The sequence below is a fragment of the Ammodytes marinus genome, assembly GCF_949987685.1.
Source record: "Ammodytes marinus genome assembly, chromosome: 3".
NCBI lineage: Eukaryota > Metazoa > Chordata > Actinopteri > Uranoscopiformes > Ammodytidae > Ammodytes > Ammodytes marinus.
The window spans coordinates 15262299-15281862 of NC_137232.1; the positions used below are offsets into that span (position 1 = coordinate 15262299).

A 19564-nucleotide genomic window follows, 5' to 3' on the forward strand; every position below is an offset into this window, starting at 1 on the left:
CCTTCAACACCTGCAATAGGAAACTTTTAGTGAGTACTTTATGTAACTTGCTTCTCAAGCACAAAACATCCGAAGATGAGTCATTCATCGTAAAGATGATACTGATTAAAGGTTTTATGGTAATGTCTTTATAAAATACTTATCAAATGTGTTGTTGCAGTGCAAGAACTGACATATAAGGTCGTCCTCAGCGACATGTACGTCCCTCTGATATAACAACTATCAAGTCATAACACAGTGAAGGCTACATACAGTATGAGGTGTTTTATCTACTGGGTCATACAGTTCTCACTAGTCCGATTAACAGGATGATAAAACGGCTTCAATATTGTGTAGATATTGTACAGCATAAACATAATATCAGATGTATTTTGCCACAGGTTAGTGGTGCAGTTTGACAGGATTTCGAAAGTCATTTTGGCAGTTATGTTTAAAGCCAATTCACAGCTTTTCAGTTCAAAACACAATACATAAAGACAGAGAGAGGGAGAGAGAGAGAGAGAGAGAGAGAGAATCATGGGCAGGAATTTACATTTGTAAATTGTTTGGCATTTCACAGACGCTCTTATCTTGAGCAGCTTACAACAAGCAGCTCACAGAGAAAACCAGACAGACTTCCAAACCGGAGAGCGTGGGCGCAGTACACAGGAAAACAATGTGTTCTTCACTTTCATTCTCCGTGTGACGTAGATGATGGCATTAACTGAGCTGCCGTTAAAATATTTGAATAGTTTTTTAAGTAAAGAAGCTCTTTAATAGTAATTGCCAGGCCTGTCCGTGGAATAGATCCATTATCTCCTAAACCCTGTTGTCCTCCTCTCTGTTTAGTTAAACATGTGGGAACTATTTACAATATTGAGACATTTATGAAGCTGTGGTGATTCCCAGAAGGACAATAAGACAGACAGACAGACAGACAGACACAAACAAGCAGAGAGAGAGAGAGACATAACAGAGAGAGAGAGACATAACACATCTTTTAAATGGAGCTTGAAGGTCTGGCGTCTGTATTCACACACGGCGCCCCAACAACTGCAGAAACAGCACTGCAGCTGACAGGCCATCAATCTCCAAATCCCTTCTCTAAGAGGATCACATCTTCTATATTTACACTCAGCGCAGGTAGCTGCCCTCAACAGGAAGCTAAGCAGATTACTGATATAAGATACTGTAGACAAACAACTAGTCAAGTGTTTCAGGGACTGTGGGAAAATAGTTATAATTTGCAGAGTAATATTTAGAAATCACTGCTCCACTTTGACCGTGGAAGCACAATTGTTTATTTTCAGCATCAAGTTTATTTAAAGGGACTCACACCCATACTGCAATTGAGAATTACAGCACTATCATACCATCCCGCCTCCCTCCAATGCCCCCACACCCTTGTTCCATGCTTGTATCACTGGTTTCACTTCAGAGGTGTCGGCCAGAATACCACTTATGGCCAAAGGCGTCAGACTATAAGCATGAGACTAGGAGAGGAGGAGTAGGGTTTTATCCGCTCTTTATTTTCCTTCTTTCACAGGCACAGTCGCATATAGATCGCGGCGGGAAAAGAACAAAGGTTTAAACTCCGCTCGTGAGGAGACGTTACAACAGCTGTTGCGACCCGCGAATCGCATGCAAACTATATTATAACAGCGATCGGGACTGCATGTACATACTCACACACGGGTGATTCACATTTAAACTCAGATAAACACGTTTCCATGTGGAATGATCGCTTACTGCGGCAACGCTCACACATCTACTTGCCGTCTTGCCGTACTGTCTGCCGTGGAATCAAAACAAACCCTCTAGTTGAGAATGCGCAATACAGAAGCAGACCGCAAACAAACAGGTCTGTCGGCCAATCAAATCGTTCGGTCCGAACGATTTGATTGGTTGAATTTTATATATATTTTTCATAATATTATGAGATTGAAATCATTGTTTGTTTTTACTCCTGGTGGGTCTGTCTTATATTTTAGAGTGTAATTACCTTATTAATTCCATTTTAACCTAATCCAAAAAAAGTGTAAAAATGCACCAAAGGTAAGAGTCGCTTTAAATATCATGATTTGATTATTCTACACAACTGTTGTTGTTTTGTTTTTAAAATAATTTGATTAAACTGAAGATTTTTATTTTCCTGAAGGTATATTCTGTGCCTTTAATCAACAGATGAGAGCAGGGAAAAGATAGGAGATGAGCGGAGACAGGTTGTGGGAAGACACGCAACAAATGTCCAACTTACTCAATTTGTTTTAACATTTTAAACTCAAAAGTTAATACCAATAATCAGTAGAAATCGCACTGTTTTCTTTGTTGTTCTTAAAAGTCAAAATACCTCATATTTTTATTATATTAATTAAATCGCTAACTAGGCCTTTCCAATATATTTGTGTGGGAGCCTACAAACATGGTTGTACAGTAATTCTCTACTCTGTTTTACTGTTTTGACGCTTCAAGTCAAAGCAAAACTATGTTTCATGTGACAAGACTGATGGTTGCACAGTTCAGGAATCCACCAAGCTTAATTATAGATGTCTCCAGGATTTATACAGTGTATGTGTGTGTGTGTGTGTGTGTGTGTGTGTGTGTGTGTGTGTGTCTCTGTCAGGACAAACCCCTATGGGAAAGAGAATGATTCATATGGCAGGTACAGTGTGTGTGGTAACGTCTGCCCACCGTGCTACTGTGACCTCAGTCTGCATCACTCTCATCCCTGGCTGTTCTAACTTGCAGGTTAACACTGAATTCATAGTTTGGTTTCTAGTTATGAAACACCCTTACCTTCAAACACATTCTGCATTCAATAAGTGATAATGTACGTCACAACTTACTGTGGAATTTGGTAAAGCTGAACGGAATTTCTAGCTTGTGTGTGCTGGTTTGGGCATCTCTGTTTGTTAGATGGAGATTTAATAATCCACCAACAATGCATCATGTAACATGATGTTATCACAAAATAGTGTCTGTGATTTCTCCTTCTCCATTATTGAATCAATCAAAAGTATAAACATGGTAAAGTCAGTCCAACAACAAGCTGATTTAAAAGAGAGCCGAAACCATAACAACATTGAATTATTGATTTAAGAGCCATAGAACCATGTCAGAATAATTGAATGTTATAAACAAAACCATTTCAAGTGAAAAAAAACAACAAAAAAGAAAAAAATTTAAAATGGCTGATCCAATATAGAGAGAGGTTTTTAAAACAAAAAGCGAGTGAAAGGTTGGATAACATGTCTGAATTAGATAGAGGGTATGAAAGTATCGATTTTGATTTCTTGCTGTAATTTGTTCAAAATAACGATGATATGTGTGAATGTGTATGACTGCTGTATGTTTGAGGTGGTGGTCGGAGGGGCCGTAGGCGCTGAATGGCAGCCACGCTTCCGTCAGTCTGCCCCAGGGCAGCTGTGGCTACTATGGTAGTTTACCACCACCAGTATGACTGTGTGTGAATGAATGGAACCTGTAACCCTGTAAAGCGTCTTTGAGTGCCTTGAAAAGCGCTATATAAATCGAATCCATTATTATTATTCATTATTATATGTCATATGTATTGCAGAGAGTTGTGTTTGATGCAGAACACATCCAATATTTTGTAGAATCTGTGATGAATAGCAGTGGCTCAGGAGGTCAAAAGAGGCCTAACATGCAGCCTGATAGGTGTGCCTTATAAACTGGCAGATCAGTGTGTGTGTGTGTGTGTGTGTGTGTGTGTGTGTGTGTGTGTGTGTGTGTGTGTGTGTGTGTGTGTGTGTGTGTGTGTGTGATAGGAAACCTTTGACGTCCTGGATGAATGGCTGGTCTTCCTGGTGCCATGTGTTGCAGGATGGGAGGGAAGCAGGAAGTGAGTCACTAGATCATGGTGGCTAATCAGGAAACAACACTGCATGCTGCCAGAGTGTCCATCCAAATCCACAGAGTTCCCGAGCTGACGGCCTCACGCCTTCAATCACTGCAGGGCTAAAGATAGCAACAGCATCAACACGCCTGCTTAGACAAAATGAAAGGATTTAGGATTGATTGTTTTCACATTATTCATGAAGAAACGTGTTGATGTTGTCACGGGAAAGTTCAATTCACTGACCACAACTTCAACCCGCCTGATTGGTCCTGATAACTAAAGTAAATTAAACATAACCCGTCTGCTTCTCCTAGTCGCTTATAATAAGCACCAGGGGTTGTCTGCACAGGAAAAATGACCACTGCACATACCCATTCAAACTGCATATTTTAGATGACAAGGGGAACAAAAGCTAACACAAGTTTCTCTTTATTTTAGCCTATGATGACATACAGTACATGACAGATTTGACATATTAAGCTGCTTTTACAGTCAACAGACTGTAACAAAAATAAGTTAAGTTTATATACACGCTCGTTATAACATGACTGAAATAGAGAAAGAAAATTGTTGTGCTATATGACGATCATAGACTTACTGATTAAACCCAAATCCCAACCACATCAAATGAATCAACTGAGTTAATAAAAATAGAGAATACAAGAGGTTTAACTGGTTGATCATGTATCAACTTTATTTAAATACTTCGACAACCTCACCTACAGTGTACAGTTAGAAAACTCCTCCAAAGACAGGATACTGGTCAAATTTACATTGAAAGAAAAAAACTAAAGAAACTTATAAAACAAAGTTAGAAAGGAAATACAAATCAACCATAACTTTCACTCTTGGTGTAACTGACCGGTTCCCAACAGGCTTTTTCAAGGCCTGGCAAGAGAAGCAATAGTGAATTTATTTGTTAGTTTAAATCTGTATACACAAAACCAAATAAAAGAAATACATCTTTCTCCTCTCTGCAAACGGTTACAGGTTGCCTACATCCGACTGAGGTGAGCTGCGAATCACATATTCCTGACATATGAAATGATTCAGTTCAAAAATGTCATGTGAGGAAGTATATTTACCCGAGTATAAAAAAATAAATTAAAATTATCAACATTTATACAAACGGTTGAAGACAATCTTAAAACCTTCTGGAAGTCAAAAACGTCAATAAGCTCCTCTTCAGTCAACCCACGTTTAAAGATTTTCAAACAAATACATTTTCTAATAACTGCTGCTCCTCACCCTGATTCAGATGCTGCACTTAATGTGTAACTGCAAACTGTTTATAAGTGGTAGAAACTATGATGGGAGGTTCTAGAGAAAATATTTTAAAAGCCATCCCAAATGAACATTTCTAACATGAAGTATGCACTTCTTTTGCCTGTTTTATAAAGGTTGGAATGACTGTTTTCATGCAGAGTTTAGACTGACAGTAGAGGGAGCACCTGTAGAAATCAATGCAAAAACTTGATGCATTAAATTATTTTAGGTCCAAGTCTAGTTTATGATTGTCAACAGTTGAAGCTGTAAGGCTGCAAACTATTTCATTCCACCAACCACTCTCTAAAAGCAGCAGTGCTGTCCTGAACGTTATTTTTATATATATTCTTAACAAAGCAGTTGATAAAAACCAATTAACTTAAAGCTAAAGGATAGATGGTGAATTGTGTTTCATTGAATTTAAGTGTCATATTCTGATCAAGGTAAAATAAAAAAGTGTCAACCACCCAACACTGACTAAATTATGAGTATAACTGAGCCTTAGAAATCAACTTTTCAGCAGAGAGAAAAACCCATTAATTAGATGTTTTCTTACTGATGCTTTGGTTTACCACCATCTAGCTAAAAATCTGCCACTGGACAGGAACGTGGGGAAGTGTTTGTACGACCACTTTTTTTGAACAGAAGCTGTAATTTTTTATTTTTTTTAAGGAGGCTCTCCATTTTAATATACCGATAAAACAAAGTATTCACGTGAAAACTGTATAAAAATGAATGAGTAGTGGTGAGAGAGGTCACACTGAAAGTACCAGCGAAGCTACCTGCTTTGGGTAAGAGCTAAATACCTGAAATGAAACAGTATATGAACAGCTGGAGGAGCTACAGACATTAAAAACATTTATACAGTCCTAAGAGGACACAAACTGACAGTGCAAACAAGTAGAAAAATAAATACTAAAAAAAAGCAGAATATAAATTTAAGTTTAGGTATTTGCAATAGTGACATGGTGACTCATAATGACAAAATAAGGAGTTACAGAGGACAATGAATGCAAAGGCAGTGACACAGATGGTGATTTGTTTCTTAAAGGCAACAGTGTTAAAAGGAGTTGCCCCAGTGCTGTTCATTTAATCACAAAAAACACCACAAGCAAGCAATATCTTGTTGGGCAAAATTGAGATATGTATCCCATGTTTTTATCTGTTGCCAAGAGCACTGTCAACTTTGACTGTCCAAAAATATATAGACAAGCACTTCAAACAGTTGAAAGAGGAGAAACTGTACAACAAATAGAGCAGAGGAACTCAAATGAAAGATGTGACGCTAAAATGTTCATAGCATATACATGTGCTTCTGCTGCTGTATGAATAACTGTTTGCATTAAGCATTGAGATGAAGAGAATACATTTATTTATACATCAATAAAGTCTGTTTAAAATAGAGCTTTAGAGATTAAATTTTAAACCCCTTCCCATAACCCAAGAGTCTTTTATAGAATCTGAATCTTCAACACTGTGGTAAAGTGTGTGTGTGTGTGTGTATAAGTTGTCTTCTTGACCAGTCTAGCAGGCAGTTGCCTCAGTGCGCTTTTTCTTTTTCCTTTTCACTGATCTGTTCAGTGTCCAAAAAAAAACTTTAAAACAGCCGACCACATGATGGGCTGTAGGATTCATGTGTTGGATTGGGGGGTTGTGTGTGTGGGGTGGGGGTCACTGGCAGAAGGGCGAGGCTGTGGGGTCAAAGCCTTTGAAAACCTCCTTAAGTGAGGCCTTGTCCTGCTCTGCGGTCGTCTGCTCAGACTGCACCGGGCTGTTGCCTCCAAATGGACTACCTGTCCCTCCGGCCTTAGCCGCCTGCTTCACTGCCCCAAAAAGAGTGGATACTGGGAGGTTGTGGACGCCCGTGGGCCCCCCCTGTTCCCCAGCAGCAGCTCCTGGAGCAGGAGCCCCTCCCCCACCTGCATTAGGCCCTCCTTGGGCTGCGGCGTTAGGCGAAGGAGCAGGCTTGGGTCGAGGCCTGTTGTAGCTGTTGTATCTATCGGTCCCTTGCTCACTTTTCTCTGGCTCCGGTTGGTCCAACGCAGACTTTCGAACAAACAGCGGCTCTTTGGACTTGGGTTTAGCCGTTGGGGCGGGTTCACTGGGTTTGGATTCTGTACTGGTTGAGTTAGGGGAATTGTTAGTACCGCTGCTAGTGCTAGTGCCAGTGCTGGGGCTGCCTGGTTTGTTAGTCCGAGGGTCATACAGACTGATGCCACTCAGCACGCTGGCGCCCCCTGGCGCCCCGGGCCCCACACCGCGCCCTGCTGCCCCACCGGAGGAGAGCAGCCTGGGGTCATAGGGGGCGATGGTAGGGGGGGAGGGAGTGGATACTGTGGATGGAGAGGTAGAGGGGACAGGAGGAGGAGCCAGATCTGAAGGTTGCTTCAGAGCTGATTTCTGAGGCTGGAGACGTGGGTCTGAAAGGCTTTTATTACGGGCCATACGGGGGTCGACAGGCTTCTCTACAGGTGTAGGGGGAATAGGTGGAGGTGGGGCCAGCAGCAACACAGGGGTGCTGGGAGGGGGTAAGAGGGGAGGGGAGGGAGTTTGGGACGGGCTGGAGTTGACCGTCTTCAGGATACGAGAGAGTAACTCAAAGTCTGGGAGGGACGTAGAGGGGCCAGGGGGGTCCACGGGGGGAGGGGGCAGTACAGGGGGGGGTGGGGCAGAGTGGATGTTCTTCTGAGTGCGGACCACACGCATGTCTATAGAGGAGACAGGAGGGATGCCCGGTGGGAGTGGGAGGAGGTCCTGTTTGGGGATAGGGATCGGGATGAGATCTTCAGGAGACCAGGTGATGGTTTTGTAGAAGGCCGGCATGTGGAGAATAATGTCCTTCTTGATGTGGCTGAACTGCTGCAGCTGTGAGCGTGGGTCTCTCAGAGCCATACCCATGAGCGGGTCTAGAGGAATGGGCACGGGCTTGTCCCGTAGGACGCGCTCCGTCTCTTCCTCCTCCGCTGGCGGGGCGGTGAGCGGCGGGGGCTTGTAGACCAGAGGAGCCTCTGGTTTAGGAGTAGGGGGCGAGAGAGAAGCGGCCGCAGCTTGAGCAGCAGTTAGCCGGGCTAGACGCGGGTCTGCAGGCGGTCCGGGGGCAGAAGGTACAGACAGTGAGTCTGGCTCTGGGGCACGAGACAGGCGAGGGTCCCGGGCCAAGCGGGGGTCCGCTGGCCGAGGAGGGGGGGCAGCAGGAGAGGCCTTCAGCAGGCGAGGGTCGCTACGAGGGCCGTCAGGCTTCTGAGGAGCCTGGGTCTGCTGACGGAGCGTCTTCAAGATAGAGGTCACACTACCACCGCCATCCTCGTCCTCACTCGAGTACCAGTTCCCTGAGTCGCCTAAGAAAGAGAGAGAGACATGTTTGTTTGTTTGTTTTTTAAGATTACTTTTGGGCATTTTTTCTTTATTAGACAGATTTGGAGAGACAGAGTTGAAATGGGGGAAGGAGGGGAAGACATGCAGAGAACTGACCCGGGTCGGAATCGAACCAAAGTCTGCTGCAAGGCCTGAGCCTTTAGGGGTATGCTCTAACCACTGTGCCACAAACGCCCCAAACATGTTTGGGTTTTAAATCTTGATAGTTTGCTCGGGCCCGTATTTAAAATGAAAGTAGAATTTTTTGTGACTAAAGATTAGGAAAAAGACGACTATAACTATCTATAACATGGTGACAGAGCTTTCTCCAGGGCAGCTCCCAGGCTCTGGAACAGCCTCCCCCAACATATCCGTGACTCTGAGTCCCTCACCATCTTCCAGTCCAAACTCAAGACCCATCTCTTCTCCTCTGCCTACCCCTAATTCACCCACCAACCCAACTCTACATGACATTTTTGTTTGTTTATTGTTTTGCTTTTGTAAAGCGCTCTGAGTGAGAGAAGAGCGCTATATAAATAAAATTTATTATTATATTATTATTATTAACAAATGAGTGATTAACAGTTTCTAAACAGGATGATTTTTTTTGTTCTACCTTCGGCGTCTCCTCTCTTCTCTGCTCCTCCCTCTGCGATCCTGCGAGCTCGTTCCTCTTCCTCCTGCTGCTTCTGTTGGATCCTCATGAACAGAACGCGCTGCGCTGGAGGCAGGAAGTCCGGCACAGACATCCCTCCTTGATTGGCTGAAGCTCCATTGGCAGAACCTTCTTGGCCACCTGATTGGTTACCGAACGCCCCTGCTCCTCCTCTCTCGTCCATGCCACCAAATCCCTGGTAGTTGTCACCTGACAGGGAACGGTAAGTTTATTCATCAGTACAGAACTTTGACAAATCACCTTAAAATTATAATGCATCTTTTTCCTGCCCAATATACATTTTTATTTTTTATAATATATTTTAATTGTATTTATATATATTTTTTATATATGTTTTTATTAAAAACAGAAAATTATGTTATCATGTTCTGCTGTATAGTGTACAGCAATTTTGCTGCTGATAAAATCTTTAATAAAAAAATAAAATTCACACTCACCTTCTTCCACAACTCCCTCCATCTGCATGCCTTCCTGTTGATTGAAGAAGTTATTGAAGAAGTTCCCTCCGCCCTGAGGAGGCCCTGGAGGCATAGCGCCCCCATGTGGCGGCCCGTCCCCAGGAGGGAATCCCATCGGGGGCCCCATGTTGGGCGGCGGGCCCTGGTTCATCATGTTCTGCATGTCAGGCGGCATCATGCCCGGAGGGGGAGGGAAGCGAGGGGGAGGCCCGCCTGGGGGTCCCGGTGATGGGGTCTGACCTGCTGTCGTGGGAGTCTGGCTCCTGATGGAGGAGAGAGAGATGGTGTTAGGATTTATCTCAAAGGGAAAATTAGAAATCAATTCTAATCTAAGCTAGAAGGTTAAACGCCTTCAGTGAAAGTAGAGACTCTAGTGGGACTTAACGAGTGCCACATTTTATGTGTATTACTGAGATCATAGCTAGTGGTAGTGTTGTACAGCAGCGCATCATGTTTTTAACCTTTAACCATTCCTGTTAAATTAGCCTAGGTTTAGGTTAGGGCCCATGGGTTGACTGGCTAAGTAAAATAAAAATAAAATAAAAAAATGTATTTGTACTCCAGATTAGATGACCAGCTCCATGTTCCACAGAGGTAAATATGAAAAGTCCTGATATTTGTTTTCTGAGGTCTTACCTGACGGCGAGTTTGTGAGCCAGCTGTCCTGTCGGCTGAACTTTAAGATCGAACAATGAGGGGATCTTCTTCCCTGCACCGCCTCCTCCTCCCCCTCCTCCTCCACAGGGCGGTGGGGGGCCCATGTGTGGAGGGGGGACGTTGAGATTTGGGGGCCCGCCTTGGAAGGGATTCCCTTCAGGGCTGAGGACAGGGGGACCAGCACAGGGCATAGGGCCAGGGACAGGCGCTGGTCCTTGGGGACATTTGTTGGGAAGGGGAATCTGATTAGGCCCAGAAAGAAAGTCACTCAGCGGAGGCCCGCTGAAGTCCTGAGGCCCTGAGTTGTTGTCAACAGGACCAGGCCGGGGAGGGGTGGGGAGCAGGCCCACTCCAGGAGGGGGTTTGGGGAGAGGGTTGATCCCTTGCTTCTTCAGCTCCTCCACCTCTTTCTCATCCTCAGCTCCAGCCTCTGCGTCCTCCGCCAGCATCTGGAAAACAAGGTCACAAACAATCCACTGATAAGTTTATCTGAAATATTTTCTCGTTATACCGAACAAAGTTATTGTTGCTGTCATTTTTACCATATGATTTAAAAAACGTTTTTCACTTTATTTGAGATCTTTATAGAAACCACATATATATTTTTTTGAGGCCTTTTATAACCCGTGAAGCAGGTTCTAGTTCTGGGTCGGTTCTAGTGCTGGCTTCGTAGTTGGTTCAACTTAGGAACATTTCCAGAACCAGTTTGCTTTTCCAGGATAATGTTTGAGAGAGTGGGGTGCAGTTTCAGGGGACGTACCTTGTTGAGTAGTTCCTGGGTGTCGTCATTGAGGTCGTCATGGGAGAACATGCATTCGTCTCCGTTGACACAGTTCCCCGTGGTGTGAAACAGCTTACAGGGGAATTCACGTAGCAGGGAGTCAAGGAGAAACACTCACAAAAAGAACAGACATAACCGAAACCCATATGGACCACACATTTTCTATACACCCTTGTTTGAATTCTGAGGTTAATGCAATTTTGTGATATTTAGTAAAGGATATCATGCATGTAAGGACAGTGGTCGGCTCGGGCACAGAATCCAGTGATGTAGAATTTGCAAAGCTCCTTCTTCTTGGGCAGCTCAATGTCGTGGCTGAAGTTGCAGTGGTCCCCCTGGTGAAAGGAAAAGGTTAGGATGAAATCTGTGTCTGTGATCGCTCATGACTTAACAGTTTGAGAGAGCTAACTAAAAAAAATACACTGAGCATGGGCGATTTAAAATAAGAGACTGATATACATAATGTTGGAATTGAGCCAGCGAGCTAGCATTCATGACGGGTCAAAATCACAAAACGTTCAATGTTATAAAGTCCAAACCGTGACTCCTTTAATGTGGAAATTTCAAGCAAAAACAGCATTAACATTCATGCTATCTTACCCAGGTGCATCTCCCCTCGATGTAGTACTTGCAGATGGCCTTTCCTTTCTTATCCTGGTGCTTCTCATTATGATTTCTCCTCCCAATTCCTGGTCCATCACCTCCTCCACCTCCATCCTAAAAACACACACAAGAGCAGAGTGTTAAAAAAGGACATGAAATTCATCATATCATCATACAAATAAAGAAATGTATCCTCAAGGCAGCTGCCTTTCCTTTAACCTACTTTGGATACTGATGTCCTAACAGTAAGACAAGGTTTTACCCCGTTGTCCATGTCTCCGTTGTTGTCGTCTTCATGGCCCATTTCTCCTCTTCCTCTCCCGCGGTTTCGACCTCTCCCTCCTCTGATCATTCCCCGTCCTCCTTTACCCCTCCCTCGACCGCGGCCGCCTCGACCTCCTGGTCAACAAATAGACATAACATAAGCCTCATTCATAGATACATTATTTCTGCCAACAATTTCTAATGAAATAGCTGTTGAATCTTTTCATGTATTTTCCTTATTTGTTGCTTCAAATTATGGAGAGTAGTATTAATAAGAGTATCAATATGTATTGTTAAAAATATCAGTATTTATTTCGGTATTAATAAAGTCCTAACAACACTCTTCCATACTCAATTATCACTATCACACATGCATAAACCTGAACCACTCACCTCTGCCTCTGTCTTTGCCCCTCTTGTACTGATTGAAATCTTTGGGGTAGTCATCGTAGTCGTCATCCCCCATGTTTTCATAATCATCTTCTCCAAACTGTAAGAGCAGATTTAACACGTGTCATTCAATGAGTGTCCCTCCTTATTGAAGCTTCAACTTTAAGCATCAGTTTGAATTTAAAAGTAATGCAACTTTTTACCCCTAAATATCACATTATGTTTGAATAGCTAAATGTCTGTAAAGCTAGAGTAAAGGTTCTGAGACGTGACAGCATCGTGGTAAGGGCTCTTAATTTGTAAATATTTGTACAATTGTAATAGGTGATAAGGACTTAAAAACATTATTAGTTATTCAGAATATTATTCCATTAATAGCTATAATATTAACTTTTCTGTTTAAAATGTTTGTCTAACCCGGATAAGCAAATTAAGTATATTCAAATACAAATACGCAAAATAACAGAAGTGAATAACAACTTTTTTCTGGACTTGGACCAAAGCAAATAGAAAACAGGTCTGTTTTGAATTCAAAGCCTTACCTCCATCTCCTCTACATAGCCTTCTCCCTCGTCGTCTCCTCCCATTTTTCCTCCACCACCACCTCCTCCACCACCACCTCCTCCTCCACCTCCTCGCCCTCCTCCACCTCTTCCTCTGCTTCCCCCTCTCCCTCTCCTCGCTCCTCTCATTCCTCCACGGCCGCGAGGGTTCTTCATACGACCGCGACCCCCTAAGACAATACAGAGAGAATTGAGAAGAGAGTCAGCTACAGTCAGATAAGTTTCAAACGTATCGGTGGAATTTGGATTGATAGGAAACTTTAAGCAAATGAACTGCTTTGTCTGTTTACAACTGTGCGAATGAAACAGTCTCAGGTAAAACACAGGTGATGAAACTGCTACCAAGCTTCTTTAACACACTGGGTTTTTTCTTTCCTAATGCCCTTCAATTACTTTAAAAAAATATATATATATTTTTTTCACTTTCAAATTACAATATTATGCCTCAAAGAAATAGACATTTGTTATAAATGTAGTGTAGGGGAATACTATCCACTGTTTTAAATCTCACTGAACCTGGACTGAATCTCTCTGCATGGTAAATATTTAACAAGCAGAAGAATATGTAACACATCTATTCTAGACCCACCCCGTCCACGGCCGCCTCCTCCCTCCTTGGCTTTGCGGTATTGGTTGAGCTCCTTGGCGAAGTCATCATAGTCTTCTTCCCCGATCTCCTCCTCTTCCTCTCCCTCAAAGTTCTCCTCTTCATATTCCTCGTAGCCTCCGTAACTCTGCTTGTCCATCTTCATGTAGCTGCCCTTCTTTGAGCCCCGCTCGTATCCCCCATGAGGCTAAGGACAAGGAAACGTATTGGGTGATTTTTTGACCAGAAGAGAAATAATTTTACAAATTGCACATTAAAGTACTAGCATTGCACATGACAGTGACTATAATATCTCCTTGATAATATTTAAACCTTATAAGTTGATTTGACTTTAAACCCATCTGAGTGTGTGGAGATTGTAATGTTGTTTAGACTTACAGCGGGGGGGTATTGTGGACTGTACTCTCTGTTGTACTTCCTGACTTTCTCACTGGGACTGTAGTCCGAGTCATCGCTGAAGTCTGAGTGGTCGTCATCAGAGGAGGCATGACGCTGAGAGAGAAAGAGATTGTGAAAACAGATATATTTAGAGAAAGGAAGTAGATATAGACAGGTGTTCAGATGAATACAGACTTGGTGGGTGTATTACAGATCTATATATGGGTGTCTCTTGAGAATAAGACCCTATGTCTCAATGAAATGATCTGCATAAATAAAATAGAATAAATAGCTGTGAACATTCTTACTTTGTGTTTGGATTTGCGTTTCTTCTTGGCCCTCCTCTTCTCGCGTTCTCGCTCCTTCTCTTTCTTTCTCTTCCTCTTGCGGCGGTGGGATCTGTCTTCTTCAGAGTTGCTGCTGCCGTGGCGTTCTCGACTTGGCCGAGGCACCTCCACTCCGGCTTCCCCTCCTCCTCCTCCTCCTCCGCCTGCATCATCCACCACTTCTCCCCCTGGTCCTGGTCCCACCACTTCTACTGCTGCTGCTGATGGACCTCCACCTATCTCCTCCTCCACCACTTCACCCCCATCATCTTCCAACTCACCCTCCTCCAACTCTCCCTCCTCTGGCCTGTACATGGACAAAGAGGAAGCAAGTTAAATACGTCATCTTTTCGTGGGATGAGGCTCAGTCTGACCGACACCTCTTAAGTTTCAGGTCAAACATAGTTTAATCAAATGATAAAACACAATGGAGTGAAAAAAACTTAAAACTTAAATTTAGTAGAGAGTTTTCAGCAGTCTGGAAAATGAGTACAGAGGTTTGGTAAGGCTGTCGCAAGTTCTACATTTAAGCGTAAGTTTATGGTTTAAGGATTCGGAATTTCTCCAACGCCGCCGTTAGTCGCAATTTTATATATTTGTGAGTCAAATAGTTGTACAACAGTATTTTTCAACAAAGTATCAGAAACGAGGGCGCTTGTGGTATAGTGGTTGGAGTGGGGTGTTGATTCTTTGAATGTCCCTTGAAGCATCTATTGAACTCTATCATGGAGATTTCTGAAACTCAAATGTTTTACAAGGCTTTGAATTCAAATACAAAAACAACTGTGTGAAACATTTGGCAACTCGTGTCATGCGGCATAAAATGCACACCTGTGAGTATTTACACAGCAGCTCTATTTCTCACAGATGTTTGCATGTTAAAACTACAGGTGTATTTTCCTATATGCACAGATGCTACAATTCCACGTATGAATCCCCTTCAAAATGTGAAGATAATACCAGTGAACTAAGGAATCGTCTGAAAGGGACAACTCCAAACAAAAGTATGGTGAAGGCCGCACTACAATGTCAAACACCACTGAAAAGCACTTTCTGCAATCATGCATCTAACTCAGCAAAATGACGAATGCCTCTAGTCTGGCCTGCACATCGGATCATTAGGATCAACATCCAAACAAGCTTCCACATAATAAAAAGTCAAAACATCCAATTCTGAGTTCAAATACACAAAATGATGCACACATACCAATGAGCGACCTTGCCATTAATGCATAGGGAAACTATTCAAGACAAACTATTACTAACATCTCAATTCAAAATCTTTCTAATTGGATTTATCTGCACACTATGTCATTTTGTATGTATCACTCGTATGTAATTACCATTTTAAAACATGTGAAAACACCAGCGATCTGTTCTAGTGGAGTTTTGGGGTGCCATCTAGTATGCACACATGCCCATGGCCAAGGAGATCCAAACTGTACTTTAGTATTTGTGGTACAGACTGGGTATTAAGGACAACTGGGCAGTTACGGTGGTCAAATGCCAGAGTAGGACCCTCTCACATGAGGCAATGTGAGCAAAGCCATGAGATCCTAATTGACATGGATCACATGCAGGCCTCTTCCTGCAGCGACTGCTGTCTGAGAGCAGGCAATACACAGTGAAGACCAGTGAAAGGGAGAACGTAGTTTTAGAAAAACAGCAATAAATAATGTTCAATAAAGAAGAGAAAAAATATCCATGTTTGGGAAATTTTAAAAACACTCACATGGTTTAGACATTAACACTGATAAGATTATCATAATAAATATTCAGATGAAGAGCGTTTTCCTCCTAAAATCCACCAATTTCTGAGAAGTTTCCCAAGCACTAAACCACAACCAACTACTGACCCTTTTCAGTTGCAGGACAGGGGTGTGAAGTAATTTATGGCACGGGTTAAAACATGGGTCACATTTAAGTAACAACAAAGACATAGATATTTAAGAGTCCCTATTTGACTATTAACATTCTGTCTCTCCCACAAAGCTCCACACCCAAAGTAGGCTAACAAGTAGAGTATGCAGCAGGCCTGGGGCCAGGCTGATGTGAACAGGATTCCACCTATTAATGAAATAAATCAGACTGGTTTTGCCTTGTGAAGAGCCAACAGGGAGCTGACACAAGGCAGGTGCTGGGTGTAATCAACCTGCTTTTTGAGGCAAAGTGTCAGCTGCACTACCACATCCTCAGCACACCAGTTTCCTCTGGAGTGAAGCACACTATTCAGCCTTAATAAAACTTGCTTCGTCTGTAACAGAACAAATATTAAACTACAGAGCAAGAGAGCCAAGACTGAGTCACTAACTTGATTCCAGCTACCACTGAATGCTACTCATTATTTTATTTCAACCCAGGAACAAAACAACCAACAAATTTAACCCACACAGCTTTGTACTCAATACAGACTTAGTAAAATCATCATATTTGAACTTTGTAGAGAAGTCCAGAGACTGTTAAGTCTGAAACCCCTAGGAGACAAAAACATCTGCTCCAAGAGGTTGCTTCACTCAATTATCTGGATAACTTTGCTGATTGACACCCCTTTGTCAGTCCTTGTTCCCAGATTTGAAGGGTCATAAGCGTCAACGTTGTACAGGTCATTTAGAAAAGCTGTATTTTTCAGAACAGTCCTCTTGCATAACACCTGAAGTTGCTCTACGGACAAAATCCTGTTATCTGCTGTTTGTAATAGAGCATAGTCCAGGACAAACAAACCAAATCTGTGTCATATTTGGATTACTTTAGTTGTGCTAAGGAACAAGAGAAAATCCAAAACTTGCTCTACCCACCCTGATAAAATGTCTTAGTTCCTTTAACCATCTTTCATCTGTCCTTCAATGCAAAGTAGTTTAAACCTATACAACATTATGCTGTTTTCTACCATTATTGGCTCAAGCCAAGCTCAGACACAAACAAACCATGAGCATTTTTCCTCAACATATTTCAACGGCTTTTTATCTTCCCGGCCTAAAACACTTGGCCTAACTCTTAACAGGTTCTTTGACTTGCACCAGCTTTGAATCCAAACACAACAATCTCATCTCAGTCCTCTACCTCACTGTTGGCATGTGCTATGACACTGGCAGTTAACCAAAATATGTGAGATTCGGGAACACAGGCTAGTCACAAGGAAAACTCTCCTGGCAAAAATGAAGGGCTCTCTATCATAGCACAGGGATCTGCCTGTGTTATGGAAACAGGTTGCAGTGAATAGGGAGCGGCTGGGATTCACTATGGGAAAAGCTGATGGCCTCTCTGGCCTGTTGAGATACTATACAAACATATCACCTGCTGCCAACAATGTGCCACTTGGGGGGAAAACAACTTACAACTCAAACAAAATTCATCCCGACTTTTCTATGCTCAGTCAAAAATGTATTGTCAGGTCAGCGTTTAAGATAGTTTATAAGACCTGTGAAGAGAGAACCATTATTCACTTAAGTTATTGATTAGATCCTACACACATAAACTAGGTGCACTGTCGATCAACCATGTGATCTATGCCAAAAAAAAGGTTAGATTCGTATTCATCAACAGTAAAATCTCAACTGTGAGAAGTTCAACAGAGCACACGACTATTCATGTCTATTAAGGCTTTACCATGCATTATGGTACATTATTAGCACAGTGGATAAGTCAACAATTAAGTCCAATAGCAAAGGGCCATGATTAAAATGGGGAATACTTACTGTGACAGGATTTCTTCACATTTTGCACTGAAACCCATTGATAGGGGTTTTTCCCTAACCGCTCTGGGACACTACTGGGGTCTGTGGGACTTGGACATGGGGCCAAACTGGGTAAACATTCAGCAGATTTTACCAACTGAGGACTGTTGGGGAAAAAAGGGAACTTTGTGTTTGACTTGGAAACACTTCTGGGATGCTTTGCAGACTTTTTACACATTTTGGGGGGAGGGAGAACTTTTGTGGATGTTTTGGACGAATCAGTGTGGGCACGACTGTGAATAAAGTTGATAAGTTAGACGCATATATGCATGACCAACAAGAAGCGTTCAAACAAATATACGACAAAGATTAGTAAATAATTTTAAAAAAACAATATAGAAATAGCTGACATATTATCCTATAAAGGGAAATAAATTAAGACATTCGAATGATCTGAAGAGGATTCCCCCCCCTTAATAATTAAGATATAAATACGACTAGAGTACAATTTTTAAGTGCGTAGAGCAGCTGATAGGACAGAAGTTGCTTCCCATTACGCTAACGGAACGAAAAGATGGGACCCGATTGATTTAATTTAAAAGATTGACTAATGTTCATCAAGCTGCTATGTCGATGTTAAATTAACGCCATCTTTAACCCAACGGTACGGCGATTGGAAACGTTAAATAAATAGCTAATTACCATCAACAAAAACGGTTAACTTAGCCATTAGCTTAGCCCCTCTCCGTTATCGTTAGCCAAAAAGCTAACGTTGCTAAGTTAGCCTAAAAATAGGACCGCTGTAATAATTGGCAGTATTGTTATTACAGCGATTGTCGACGACACCCATTATTTAGTTAACGTTAATTAGTAAGTTTACTTTTTCTTATCAAAGGGCGAGTATTTAAGCGATGCTTTATAACCGTTGAATTGGCTAAGAATGGCGGTGAAGATATGATTAATCAGCGTTTGGCTGAGTCGATGGACCGTTGGTTAAACGTTGATTGTGATAACGTTAATAAAATAAAGGGACAAACGTTAATCCCTCGTGCCATTTTTTTTGGCCTCCCCAGTTGGCGTTGTCGTGTCAACATGGCGTTCTTTACCTCTGTACTCGTTTTCCAGAAAAGGCGAGTTTAATCCCACTGACAGAAAAAAAAGGAAAAAGAAACCCCGGGCTTTTTGTGTAAAAGCACAGGACAAATAAAATAATGTCATTAGATATATGACTGTAGAATTACTCGACCTTTCGTCAGTCAGGAGACTGTTGTGTTCGTGGTTGGTAGTTGGGGAGTTTGGATGGACAGTCATGCTTTCCACAGCCATTTTCCTCTAGCTACATTGAGGTGCAAAAAAAATTACAACTCGACACTGGAAACAACTGGCTTATGCGTCACTTCACTAGGATCTACTTGTTTTTGATTTCAGGAAGAGTTTCTGTTCATAGTAGGCAATTCTCCACTACAGTTGTAAGAGAAATATGATGAAATTGAGTCCTGACGTTCTCCGTCCTACTGTAGCGATGTGAAATGACGACTGTTCAACTTAAAATGGCTGACGGTCTTCTCCGAGGAGAAAGAGGGCGGGTTTTCCCGAGGATGACATCATGACGAATAACGTTCTTGTACCCATCTCACGGAAATTACCGAATAGAGTAATGCTCGGGTAAATTCAGCCCAAAATGTTGTCTCGCAGGTGCACTTTCCGACAAAAGGTGACACAGAATCGC

The 19564-nt window shown here is 42.4% G+C and overlaps 1 protein-coding gene across 2 annotated transcripts; it reads right to left on the reverse strand.

Moving 5' to 3' along the window:
* Window positions 1–4512: 4512 nt before the first annotated feature.
* Window positions 4513–19351, reverse strand: zc3h4 (zinc finger CCCH-type containing 4). Of its 2 annotated transcripts, none has more exons than XM_080025287.1 (14): window positions 19082–19351; window positions 14144–14468; window positions 13836–13949; window positions 13440–13644; window positions 12830–13020; window positions 12291–12387; window positions 11896–12032; window positions 11631–11747; window positions 11254–11365; window positions 11010–11119; window positions 10229–10698; window positions 9572–9855; window positions 9075–9323; window positions 4513–8442 (listed from the first exon to the last, which is right to left on the reverse strand). In XM_080025287.1, exons 1-14 carry the CDS (start codon window positions 19159–19161, stop codon window positions 6776–6778), a joined length of 4158 nt encoding a protein of 1385 aa, XP_079881413.1. In that variant the 5' UTR covers window positions 19162–19351; the 3' UTR covers window positions 4513–6775. The 2 variants fall into 2 exon arrangements, with proteins under 2 accessions (XP_079881413.1, XP_079881412.1); XM_080025286.1 differs by having other exon boundaries at window positions 11857–12032.
* Window positions 19352–19564: the final 213 nt, after the last annotated feature.